Source organism: Solea solea, chromosome 8, assembly GCF_958295425.1.
Source record: "Solea solea chromosome 8, fSolSol10.1, whole genome shotgun sequence".
Lineage (NCBI taxonomy): Eukaryota > Metazoa > Chordata > Actinopteri > Pleuronectiformes > Soleidae > Solea > Solea solea.
The window spans coordinates 25,499,995-25,513,207 of record NC_081141.1 but is presented as its reverse complement, the minus strand read 5'-3'; the positions used below and the strand labels follow the sequence as shown (position 1 = coordinate 25,513,207).

Sequence of the window (13,213 nt, the reverse complement as noted above, 5' to 3'; positions counted from 1 at the left end):
TGCTTTGTACAAACACATTTTGAGACACTGGTGTGAATGTGTTCACTCAGATGTGTGAAATATTCCTCTATTTAAACCTAAGGCTTTTGGCTTATTTTAACCATAAAAGGGCCAGAATATGTCATTTAACTAAGCATTTTTGCCCATTTTTCCAGAATAACTTTCAATATCTGGCAGTTATTTACAATTTACTGCATGTTAAAATAGTGTATTAACAATTTAAAATGAAGAAAAAACATTGTAGTTTTTGTTTGTTTAAATCTTTGTCTAAATGTCCAAAAACAGGCCAAAAAATTGGAAACTTGGAAACTAGGTACAGGCGTTTTTCTAACTCTCGCCTCTCTGGTGACAAAGACGCGGATTCGTCGGCTTCCTGCAACAGAGTGGGTGAAATTACCGTAATAACCACATGATGTGAAACTTCTCAGCTTTCAGAAAATGTTGTAATGTTTTGCGTAATTACTGTAATCCAAATGTGTCCCATATGGTCCAGCCCTACTTGTGTGTGGATGAGAGTGGAAATGGAAGAGTGGGGAACATGTAAGCTGTAGAGGTGATGGAAGCTGATGAGTCCAAGTACCTGCGATCGACTGTGCTAAAATTGGAGGCTTTCAGGGGAGAGTACAGGTAGTGTGGCAACTGGCAACTGTGATTTTGTACGGATTGGAGAGAAAGACAGTAACACAGAGACGGAAGAAGAAGTGGGAGGCGGTGGAGCTGAAGATGCTAAGGTGTGCGATCGGAGAGTGCAAAGGATCAGGTCAAAGCACACGAGAGGGACAGTGAGGCACATTTGAAAAGGTTTGGTAATAGTCTGAGCGAGGCAATCACAGGGTGGTTTTGGACAGGTTTGGAGAGGACACGCAGAGTCTGTTGGAAGGAAGAGTGTTGAGGCTGGAGCTGGAGCTGCCAGGCACAAGAAAAATGAGGGAGGCCAAAGACAAGGAACCTCGATGTCCTGGGAGAGGACATGAAAGTGTCAGGTGTGACGGGGAGAGAGAGATGCAGAGGATAGGGTGAAAGTGAGGCAAGAAATCCACCGTGGTGACTCTTAATTGGTAAGAGCCACAAAAAGCATAAATATTGGAATTAAAGCATAAATATTTCTTGGGAAAAGGAGAATGAGGACATCATGTTGGCATCATGTGGTTTGCTCACAGCCACAACATAATTATGAGCAGTCAATTTGAATTATCACTCTGAAAATCTATTATTTGCATATTATATACTTCACGCTGGTTATGGCTTACTATGCTAACATAATTCTTTATTACAGTGTAATATTTTCCCTTATTTTCCATGTTTTTTGTGTTTTCCATGACTGGAAAAAATGGTCAAAAGTATTCCAGACTTATAGGACTCATAGGAACCCTGAGCAGTGCAGCAATAATCTCTTCTTCTCGCTGATCCAATTCCTCAGAGACCCTCACAGTGAGGACAGTGAGCTCATGGTTATCAATGTTAACACACTTCTCGTCACGATTCCTCTCACACTGGGGGCTTCAAAAAAAAACGAGTGCCGGCATTAGTCCTCTCCTCCAGAACCTGCACATTATGGAAGCATGTGGCTACGTGTGCACAATCCAGCTCTAACAAACACTGAATCACGTTTGAATTTCCCCCAAAACTTAAAACACAGCACAACTTATGTTAGAAGAACATAAAAAGTACAAGTGTTACAAATCATCCTGTGATCCTTGGTCCACTCTGCCTCCAACTGTGCTTAACACCCGCTGGCTTATGCTATATGCATTGTGTGTGTACTGGAAAGGGCAGGGCCTTGACGGATTGAATTTTTGCATCACGCTTACCCGCGCGCTCAGTGGATTTCCTGTAGCCAGGCATTACTTACTCAAAGAGCCTTGGTGCTGAGCAAGGTTTACTGTACATTTGCTTCATCAGTGATAACACGGCACAATTACAGGGGATGAGTGGACATCGTTGGGTTACACTCAAGCTTATGTTTAGAGTTTCAGTTCCAGGGCTGCGACTCATGATTCATTTTCATAATTTATGAATCTGTTGATTAGTTTCTCGATTGAGTTTGAGTTGTTATGTCCGAAAAATGCTGACACATGTTCTCAAACGTCTTGTTTTGTCCACAAACAAACTTTTTACTATCCTTCAACTAGCTCCTTTTTATTCCACCCTGTGTTGTGTTATATTTGTATTTTTTTTTTTGTTCATTTTAAAGTTAAAACAGGGATTTGACTCTATGGCTTTTTCCTATTTTATTCCACCCTGTGTTGTACTTTACTGTTGTATTTGCATCTTTTGTTTTTATCTCAAAGTTAAAACAGAGCTTTGACTTTTTTGACTTTAGACTTCTCCCTTCCACTCCCCGCTGCGTTGTGTATTATTGTTGTATTTTCCTTTTATTGTGAAGCACTTTGAGCTGCAATCCCTGTATGAAAGGAGCTTTACAAATAAAGTTAATAAAGTAAGAAGCAGGAAAATCAATTAACAAAATAGATGACAATGAATTTAGTAATCAATCGATAATAATAATCGATTGCATCCGTACTCAGTTCATTTGAGTTGTAGGAGAAAGGTTGCCCCGGGGAATGTAAACAAACAACCGCACGTAATCTTTTCAGATCATGAAATATTCTGTATGAACTAAAAGAAAAAAAATTAAAAATGGCACATTTTCAACCAAATATTCCAAAATTTGGTCAAGGATAATGTGCTTTTATGTGCTTCCAAATACTGAGCGTGAGTTCACAGAGATGAAGAGATGAAGAGATTCCAGTGCAGTGTAATGCAGAAGCTGGAGTGATGTTTCATTCACAAGATATGAAAATTTCATCTACTTTTTGCTGAATCTCCAACTCCCCCACCTTCCTCAAGCATAAAACCTTTTTATGAGATATTTTTGGGCAAATTAAAGATGTGGATGAAAACAGGCTGACGGAAACCCATCACATGAAACATTATGTCCAGTATTCATGCACATACTCGGGGAACAATAGCCGTATTTTTGACATGAATCCAAATCCACTCGCAGCTGCAGCAGCCACAGTTTGATGTGTTGTAATTATAACTTCTAGAAATAATGTGTGTGTGAGAGAGAGAGAGGGCGGTAGCAATATTTCCCACAAAGTTTCCTCCACAGTGCACTGAACCTAGGTTAAAAACACCACAGTGATTTATACTGAACTTCTTCAACTGCTAATTTAACTTGTCCCATCCTTCACTGCTTTAAACACCAGATACCGTAACAAGATTTACAACCGGTGCTTGCACAGCGTGCTTAAGCGGGCTCGTGCCTGCATCTGCAGCGATGCCCACCTAAACAGAACAGCTGCGACAAGTTAGAAAGATCACGCTGATAAATATTTAATGTGCCTGAATCGGCGGTGAATCATCGACAGGAGCGTATTTTCAAACTACCTACGTCAAAAGCTGAAAAGGAATACGTGGTGGGAATGATTCATATCGGTAAATGTCGAAGGCTCATGTTCATGAACTTCATGTTACGGTAAATATCAAATAATAATACATGTATAAATGATGTTGTTTCATGTGGAATAAAACAGCAAGTTCATGCTGAGGCTGGCACCAGCCACCTGCCGACACATGGGGAGTGATATCAGTTGACAGCCCAGTTCATGCAAATGCTAGATTCACTGGTCGTGATTGATGACTTTAATGAAACGGTGACATTTGTAATCCCACGTCGTGCCGTTATCAGCGTCGCAGTGGCTGTTATCATGTCTGCTTTTTTATCCTGGGCTTGACGGTGCATTACTGAGGAAATGAATGTCCTCAATGAATGTCTATCCAAATACATCATTTGTCATTTTATATCGTATTGTTTCATCTTTGAGGGTCAATTATTCATAAACAATCCCTCTTTTAGAAATTATTTTAAAGGAGACATATTATACCCTATTTCCCAAGTTAAAATAGTTCCCTGGTGTCCTAATGAACATGTCAGTGACATGCTTTGGTCAAAATACCATAAGGATGAAGCACCATAGCAGTTCAATAACCCTGCTAAACCCGCCCCTTTCAGAACGCTCGGTTTTGTGCATGGTCCCTTTATATGCAAATGAGACACAGGCAAACACACACCCACTTCTTCCAGGTGGTTTCTGATTTGTCGCTGTTACTGCGCTCCGCGTTGACATAATACCGCTCTTCCTCCCTCGCCTGCACTCTCGCAGGGACAAGGTGGAGCTAAGGTGGAGCTAAGGTGGAGCTCTCGAAGTAAACTTACTGGTGGGTGGTAACATTCGCGGTGAAATGCGCATGCTGCCGTCATAAGCACAGGGAATTCAACATCGAGTGTTTTATCGCCTCTACTTACACTAAGGGGGACCACGAAAAAAGGACTGAGTATTCTTTTTCCACACTTTGGCGACTGGTAGGGCCTCCAGAGTCCCAAATATAAGTATTGAAATGGTTAAAAAGTTGATTTTGCATAATATGTCCCCTTTAACAAAGATAGTTAGGTCACAAAAATCAAGCGCCATATCTTCTGTTTTTTTATTTAAATAAATGGAAGGAAATAAGCAGAAAAACACAAATTGAACACTGCCTCTCGCTGAACCACATCACCGCCTGCTGGCATTACGTTAAAGTCAACTTCCTCCCGTCACCGAGCCGGCAGTCACGCTGCTCTTTGTCACTCCCGGTCTTTTCAGCGCACGTTTGAAATAAAATGACTAAGGGCTGCTCGCCACCCTGTCACTTGTCATCTCTGCCTCAGCCTCTGAGGACTTGATTGCACAGATTCCACTTCAGTCGGCCTCTGATTGCCCTTAAACTCAATCATTTTGAAAACGTATAGTAATAATCAGCACCTAGGAATTCCTAACAAAAAAAAAGAAATGGTTTCAAAGTTGTTGCAACACATGCCCTATTTATAAGTGCTGATGATGACCCATGATTACACAGCGGAGGAGATGATCCATTTTCAGCTTTATAAAAGGCCTGTACTTTGAAGTTTCAAGGTGAGTGGTTGCTTTTTATTGCACTTCATATTAAAGGGGATTTTCATCCTGGCTGTCGCGACACACCTTAAGGGTAATCTAAAACATCTGGACTGGTGATATTCCACTTTAAAGAATTGCACTTCACTTCTCAGTAGATAGCCTATATTTCATGCCATTACCTCGAGTGACCTGTCGGAGAAGTACAAGGGGAATATTCCAGTGTGGAGTAAATTTGAAGTGAGGCGCATGCTTTAACATATTAATAACATCATTCTTACTGATATATTCCTTATGTGTGTGAATAAAATACTGCTGTTTTTTGTTTGTTGGCTAATGAATGAGGCATGGCTGAACAGAAACACCGTGCACAAGAGCCAGAATTGATACCTGATTGATACTTGATACTTATTAACAAATAAATACACACATGTTTACAAGGTAAAGCACATGGGCTGTAAAAGACACTGACATAATCAAATATACGACGAAATGTTGTAAATGTTAATGCCCTCGTTTGGTCTTCCTGAACATAAACAGGCTCCGTCAAGCAAAACTATCAGACCTGACCGAGGTAGTGTGTTTGTGTGTATATCCAGCCCGTCCACAAGAGGCGTTTATCCTGTCAAAATGCTGCTCGACTGGAATTTGTGATATATTCAAGATTCAAGATTCAAGTTATGTATTTGCCGTATGCACAGTACACTGAGCAAATGAAATTCTTACTTTCTTACTACTTCCTCAAATAGAAATAAATAAATAATCATGTACATCAGGTGGCTTAATTGGGCAGTACTGTCTCAATGGTAGATAAATTGTAAAACACATATGCTACACACAATCTAAATACAACTACTAAACAACTACAACTACTTCCTCGCATTGTGCAAACTCACCATATTTGTTTATGAGTCACACTTTTGTTTTAACTAACTGATAAGTCTGGGAATGAGATAAAATGCACAGACAAAAATGGTCTCATCAACATCACTAAGAGGGGAGATAATAAAATCTGTGTGACAGATGGACGGAGAAAGAATAATAAATGACGTACGGCACCTGGCTCGATTAAGTTTTACATCCGACTATTAATAGTCAGCCGCCAACCACTTTTTAATTATTTCAAAGAATGTGCATCTGTTTTTGCATCATTTACAGTACACTCGTGCAAAAAAAGGGTTAATGACTCAACTCGACTTAGCTGCGGCTTATGATTAAAGTATGAATGAGTAGCCAACATCTCCTCAGGGCTTGTTGGAAGTAAAATAAAAATAAAGTTAAGCCACCTGCGCCCATCTGATCTCAAATAAGTAGATTTGGCTTATTGAAAATTCAGCTGTGTTCCAGTGGAGGGACTTTATCAGAGCGAAGCAAAGCTCCCGTGCTTTAAGTCCTCAATCTTACTTTGACTGAGACTTAACTTCAGCCCTGCAACAACAACAAGGAGAAATCATGTGAGCTTTTCATGTATTTCACAAATGAACTGAGTGAGCCTGGGTGGCCTCTGCGTATACAGTCCACCTGCAATGCTATAAAACTGACATCATTATGCAGACAAAGTCATTGAGGAGTAGGGGGGAAAAAAAAGGACAATTTAAATCACAAGCACATACTTGAACACTAAAAACAGCAATTTTATGTCCTCACAGAAAGCAGATGTTACCACACAGAAATGAATCGGGAGCCAAATATTCAAACATTCTGAGGTCTACGTATCATTCACCCTCTCATGCACAAACTTCCACAACTGAATCCAAAAATAACTTTATTCTTTACTCTTATCGATCTCCCGTGGAAGGGTGGGCCCGTCACTCTCGGCGAACACTAATAAAGAATGACTGATGCTGTTCTGACACGTTCCGGGTCAGAGTGGGCGGGTCCGAGACGGTCCAGAACAAACGCCTGCATTTGGAAATCCGCCCTGACGCTGCTTCTCAGGGTGGATTTGCATTCCTGTCTCCTGACTACCCTCACACAAGGACACACACACACACACACACTGGTTTCCATCACTTCAGAGGACATCGCATTGACTTAAGAGTACATTCATTCAACCATTATTAGTACTGGCCTAATCCTAACCTGGACCTAACTAGAGCTGCAAATACCGATTACTTTCATAATCGATTAATCTGTCGATTATTTGCAAGATCAATCATAAAATGATGATTAAAAATAATGTTCTCGAACGTCTTCTTTTGTCCACAAACTAAAATGATTCACTAAAATGAAGAAAATATTCACATTTAAGAAGTTGAAACAATCAGAAATATTGTTTTAATCATGAAAAACCACTTCAAACCGATTAATCGATTATCAAAAATATTTGACGATTAATTGTTACAGGTCTAGACCTAACCATCTCTTCACCTCGATGTGTCCCCATAATGTGAGTGTGTAAACACATTTAGGGTCCCCACAACATAAGGAATACCAGGTACACACACACACACACATCCTCACAGACTGACGTACTTTTCATCTACAGAGCCATTTTTTCAAAAGCAAGACTTAAAAAAAAAAAGCTTATTTATCATTTGATAAATTTTGTGATACCTTGTCAAAAAAATATTTAAGGAGAGCTATAAAACTTTATTATCTGATTTCTTCCCTTTGTTTTTTCGGGCCACACGTAATGTGTGCTCGCGCCACGTGAGTCATTAATTGTGGGATTAATTTAAAACCAGCAGGAAGTCGTCTATTCACACCATAAATGGATGAGCTTCTGCGTGTTCTTAGCTAGAAAGTGAAGTACACTCAACATGACATGACAACTACCACCGACACATAAATATGATATTGTTGTGTTTCAGACAGTTTTCTTTCTCTTTCTTCTCTCTTTTCTCTGGCACAGTTACAGTCAGATTGCTTTAGCCGAATAGAACGCTAACAAGATCACTGTGTGAGCCAGACTTTATAACATTCCATTCTTTTAGTAAATGACGGGCTTTTAATGTGCCTGGAAAAAAAAAAGTTCCTTTCAAGAGTTTTGTGAATAAAAACATCAGACATCCATTCAAAGATGAGAGAAGAAGAAGAAGAAGAAAAAAACTGTGTGTGAAAAGTGACTATTTTTATCGCCAATTTGTCACGGCATTCCAGCGATGAGGCGTTCACACTCTGTTGGTTTCCATGCACAGTTAAGTCGAGCTGAGTCTGGAGCTTGACTGCACCATTCAATAGGACCAATCTCCACGTCCTAGTACACAAGCACCAGCAGAGAATCCATGTGTTGAATGACGTGTGTCGCCTCCGCTACAATAGGTGGCAATAATGCCTTCTTTGAGGCGGTTCCCAGTTGTCGGCCGCCATTTAAGAGTCTTTCTACCATCCATGGACTTTAAAATAATGACTTTTTTAAGCTGACGGAGCATAAAATTGGTCACCATGACCAGCAAACGTAATAGTGGACTCCACCATGTTTTTTTGGCCACTGTAAAGAAGAAGAAGTCTTATTTATTGCCTCATGGGAGGTTCTAGGCCTTTTATTTGTTGTGTCTTTCATTTATTCTCCTGTACAGCGCTTTGGTCCACTGTGGGATGGGATGATACCACTCTTTTGTCTCTAACGATATCAATGTTAGTCTGATACAGTCATTTTAGACCATCTATGAACTATGAAGCTGTTACAGTAACAACACCATTATTCTCATGTCCTGACACTCTCTCTTTTAGCCACTAAATAATCCATCCGTTTGTTGTAAATGAACTGTGTTACAAATATTGTTCTCCCAAAAAAAGAAGACATGAACAGCCCAAACATGACTCAGCTAAAATACTTTTTCTGGTTTTATTTTACATGTTTACAGTCTGTGCATAGTGACACAGGGGTTTACATTTTTATCTGTCCGATATCCAATCCAGTGATTTCTACCAGTATTGGACCAATACCGCTTCTAATCCAGAGTTATTTTAGAGTGCTTTACAAGAAAAGATTCTTCTATTATTTCCAGGTTTAACCCAGGGAGTGTGCAGAGCCTCCAGGCCGGCTCGGGTCAAACCCTGGTCCAACTAAATGTATATGTGCAGTGGTGAATTGGCTCTTTTTTTCCAGTCGAATGTAAAACAGTTTGTTTCACAAGCCGGTGAACAAATGTCCAGATGATTAACCTTGATGTAGACTGTATATCGTTCATAGCCTCAAGGCCTGTACATTCTCTGCGAGAACAGAGAAATGTGTTCTTTTTCTCTAGGTGGCAAGAACAAGAACAAAGTTAGTTTTGGCGAGGAGCTCCTGAGGAAGTCCTCATTTCTGCGTAAACCACGGCCACTTTAAATTTCTGGCCGATACGTCACAAACACAAACAAGTGCGTGAGACAATAAAGGATGATTATGTTTCTGTTAGCTTAATAAAACCTTCTTTTTTTGTGCTGCCCATCCTGAGATATCAGGATATCTCTCAGAGATATCCCAAGCTCTTTCCTCAGCATGTGTCCTTGTATCCTGTATAACTGTCACTCTGGCGCCCTCCCAATAAGTCAAACATGAAACGTGGGAAGGACAACAGAGGTCTGACCAAAGTAAAGACAAATAACACTATCCATTAACTTGTCAGCAGAGAAGACAAATAAACTGTCCTTCGACTATTAATGGGATTAAGGGCGTTCAAAATGAAAAGCCCCGATCGAGTGCCACGCAGTGTAATTAAATGTAACTCAACGGCAGAAGAGAATTGTCTGTCAATCTGCAGGAGAAAGCCAAGTGGAAATACTCTCGTTGTGGTTGGTTGTCCAAAGCCTTGCTTTGATGTCATTGGTTATCATATCATGGCTGCCAATCTGACAGAGGTCTGACCTCTCCTCACTGATTGAAGACTGTGCCATTTAAAACCAAAGTGAAGGGCACCGCGGAGACAGGTTGCAAGCCATCATTGTTAAAAGTCAACCATAACCTTCAATGGCCATTGAATATAATGAGATTTGAGATCGCTATCCTCTTGATGGATTTAGTTTCAGCCTTTAAATACATCAACAATTAGTGATACACATATATTATAATGATATAAAGTCTAAGGTAAGATATGCGAAGCAATATTAAGTTGCATCGCACCAACAGATGCATTCCTGTTCCAGCCAAGTCCATTGTTTCTCCAAATTTAACAGATGGCCTTCCTGCCACAGCGAGACAGAAACCCTCCACAGCCTGTCAGCAAACAGTTTTGGAGTCAAAAACTCTACATAGAGGTTTCGCTTTTTGACAAACTTGTCCAATATTTGAGCAGGGGGAAAAAAAAGGAGCAGCAACCCAGTAACACTATTCACCAGGACTCACCAACAGCCAAACAACCACATCTCTCACCTCTCCAGATGGCCGTCTATTTGCCACAAAGGCCGTAATTGCATAACCATTACAACGAGACAGACCAAAATTAAGACGCATAAAATTCATTAGAGCTGTCGCTCTGTAAACAAGGCACAAAAGAGCCCACGAGTGCAGTCATGTGCTTTGTCCAGGCGGACAGGCACCATCTCGAAACAATGCGTGGGAGTCAGCACCAGTAACCAACCAGAGGAAGTGATGTATTGCACACTGACTTGGAACAATGCAGTCTGTTCTACCTGAAGGGGAATATTTCTACCCCATCAATTTGTCTCAGTGGAGAGAGAGAGAGGCGTCTTGTGACAGCTTCAGTGTAGTGTCTTGTCTCTGGAGTCGCCTGCTACCGTCAGAACACAGAGGCTCAGTAGCATTTTGCAGCATTTGAAATGATGTCTAATGATCACACGCATCGGTCCACGCTCATGATGATAAATGTCAAGATATTTAAAGTCAGAGAGTGGAAGTTGAAGACAGAGTGAAACAAAACACACAAACATATTCTGTATATTCAACCTTTAGCAGAGTGACATTGAAGAAAATTGCATCATGATGATGAATTATTGCCCAGCCCCAAATCACAGTCAGAGCTATTCCTCTTCCATTGGTTTGCAGCAGGGAGTTTAAATGCTTTGGAGCCATTTTCAGCCCGACTCTGACTCTGGTTATGTGTCTTTACAAATCCCTGAATCAAACTAATGAAGTCATGCTGCTATAGGTGACACACACACACACACACACAGATCAAATAGTGCTGAAATGAGACTCTGCCTCCTCCTAACACCAAACCACAGATGACTTAACAGCAGTCCTCGGTTTCAAAACAGATGGCTGAAGATCCCATTACAATACCGCACATTTAAATGTGATATGATTAATTAGTCGACTGCAGCTCAGGATGTATTTTTAAACTCACTGAGCCCTGAAACAAGTCGACCCACAGCAGCACCGCGGCTCCCTGCGTTTCCTCTTTATTCATCATTCCAGCCTACCGGGGGAGTTTTATGTCTTGTAAGGGCTGACTCTGAGATGACACCGTGAGGCTTAGGGAGTCTTTCAAACTCTGCTTAAGGCACACGCTGCTGCAGACTGAGGTCTGTCTGACATGTGTGACTCCTGAGGCAAAGCATGTTGCTAAATGAACAGAGACAGGGAAGATGGCATGACCCACTTCCATAAGGGCTCCACTGCTTTCTTTCTTTCTTTCTTTACACAATCCCCACAGGTACTGTGTTCTGCACAGTTGGCGAGAAAATGCACAGTGCACTGCTGGAAAAGCTGGAACATCCCCATCACCAGATGAACTGGAAGGGCAAAAATGATCCAAGTATGCGTTCACTGAATTCATGGTGAAAATTCAATCTTCAGCAGGCACCAGCACTCTGACAGTTTCTGGAAAGACTACATGAGACTTGCATTGATCCTTTTTGTGATGTCATCCCAGTCAATACTGATACCACAGTGCAAGTAACGCAGATGTCTCTCAAGCATATCTGCTTAGCGATTACATCAGGGGTCTGTCTGAAGCGCACTGTCTGCTAATTCACTTAGTTATCGAGGGTTTCAGGCTCCATCAACAGACGCGCAGTGGATTCCTTTTCTAATGGAATCGTCACAGCGAGGAGATTACCAGTGTGAGGGCGCGCGGCGGCGCACGTTTGCACCTCAAACGTGAGCTCCTGTGCGCATGGAGCGAAAATATGTCCGTCGTTATTACGGCGCAATTACGCACGGATAAAAACATATATTCACACGTTTTACACTCACTCAAACAAGTGTCTTTATGACCATAAACACACGCCAAAACAACCAGCCGTGATATGTTTATTTGCACAGTTCTTCAGAACCTGTCACTTCTTCTTTTTTTTTTTTTCCCCCCCACCCCTCCACCACCACTCACCTTCCACACGCTGCGGGACAGCGGCGCTCACGCACAGGGCGATGGAAAGGAGCAGCGGTCCCATCATCATGATCGGGTCCGACTTCCAAGGTTACGGAGACGCAAAAGCCAAAAGTTGTCCACCCCGCTTCGCTGTGTGGCTGCGCTGCAGGACTGACCGACCCGAGAGCTGTGGTTCTATGTCCTTCCCTGGTTTAACGTCCTCCTCCTGATGTGCGATAAACTCAGGCAGAGAGCGAGAGAACACTCGCCTCCTGGATTGTGACGCGCAGGAACAAGTGAGCGATGCCTGCAAGGTCTCTCTCTCTCTCTCTCTCTCTCTCTCTCTCCCTCCCTCCCTCTCTTTCCCAATGCTGTTTCTGCTGCTGCTGCTGGTGTTGATGATGATGGTGAATGTGTTTTGCCCGCTCCTACCGCAATGGTGAGATGTGGTGGAGAGAGCGACGTTGCAATCTCAATGCTCCAACATTGACAATTACTGTCAAGCCTCCCGGAATTAGAGACGCCATTATTTCCTGCACGCACTTCCAAAATAAAACACGATTTATGTATTTATTTAAAAAAAAATCTATTTACATTCAACATTTGATTATTCGGTGTGTTTTTCACTCTAAGTATTAGAGTATTAATAACAGCCTTGATGACCATGCCTAAGGTTTTGTTTTGAGTCGAGCTCCAGTTGAGTAATTAACTGTTTCAAATTCCATTTTCTTTTGAGCCCCACATTTAAACAGTGTAACTATATGTGAAGCACGTTTTTCTAGCACACATCTATCATACCTATTCACACACTGCCATCACAGCTGCAAGAAGCAATTTGGGTTAAGTGTCTGGCTCAGGCTCGGACCCCAGTCTTCTCTGAGAATGTGTACGTCACTGTCTGTTATTATAAACCAACTCTTCTTCCCCCCTTCCCGCTGATTTGGACCTTAAGCCCTGCCAAACACCAGAGGATAATTGGCCAGATCACTGTTCCTGGCTCTTCCGACAATCGCGAGTGTCTTGTGATTTTAGGCTGATTTTATCTGGCCAAATTATCCTGCAGTGTGAGGGGGTTAG

At 41.6% G+C, this 13,213-nt stretch overlaps 1 protein-coding gene across 3 annotated transcripts in view; it reads right to left on the bottom strand.

The window, feature by feature from the left end:
- LOC131463884 (EGF-like repeat and discoidin I-like domain-containing protein 3) overlaps positions 1-12,570 on the bottom strand; it is a 137,281-nt gene extending 124,711 nt beyond the window's left edge. The window contains exon 1 of one of the 3 annotated variants that reach the window (XM_058635983.1): positions 12,155-12,570. In XM_058635983.1, coding sequence (XP_058491966.1) covers positions 12,155-12,224 — 70 coding nt within the window. In that variant the 5' untranslated portion in view covers positions 12,225-12,570. The remainder of the gene's footprint in view (positions 1-12,154) is intronic. The other 2 variants (XM_058635981.1, XM_058635984.1) reach the window with 2 other exon arrangements.
- Between the last annotated feature and the right edge of the window lie 643 nt (positions 12,571-13,213).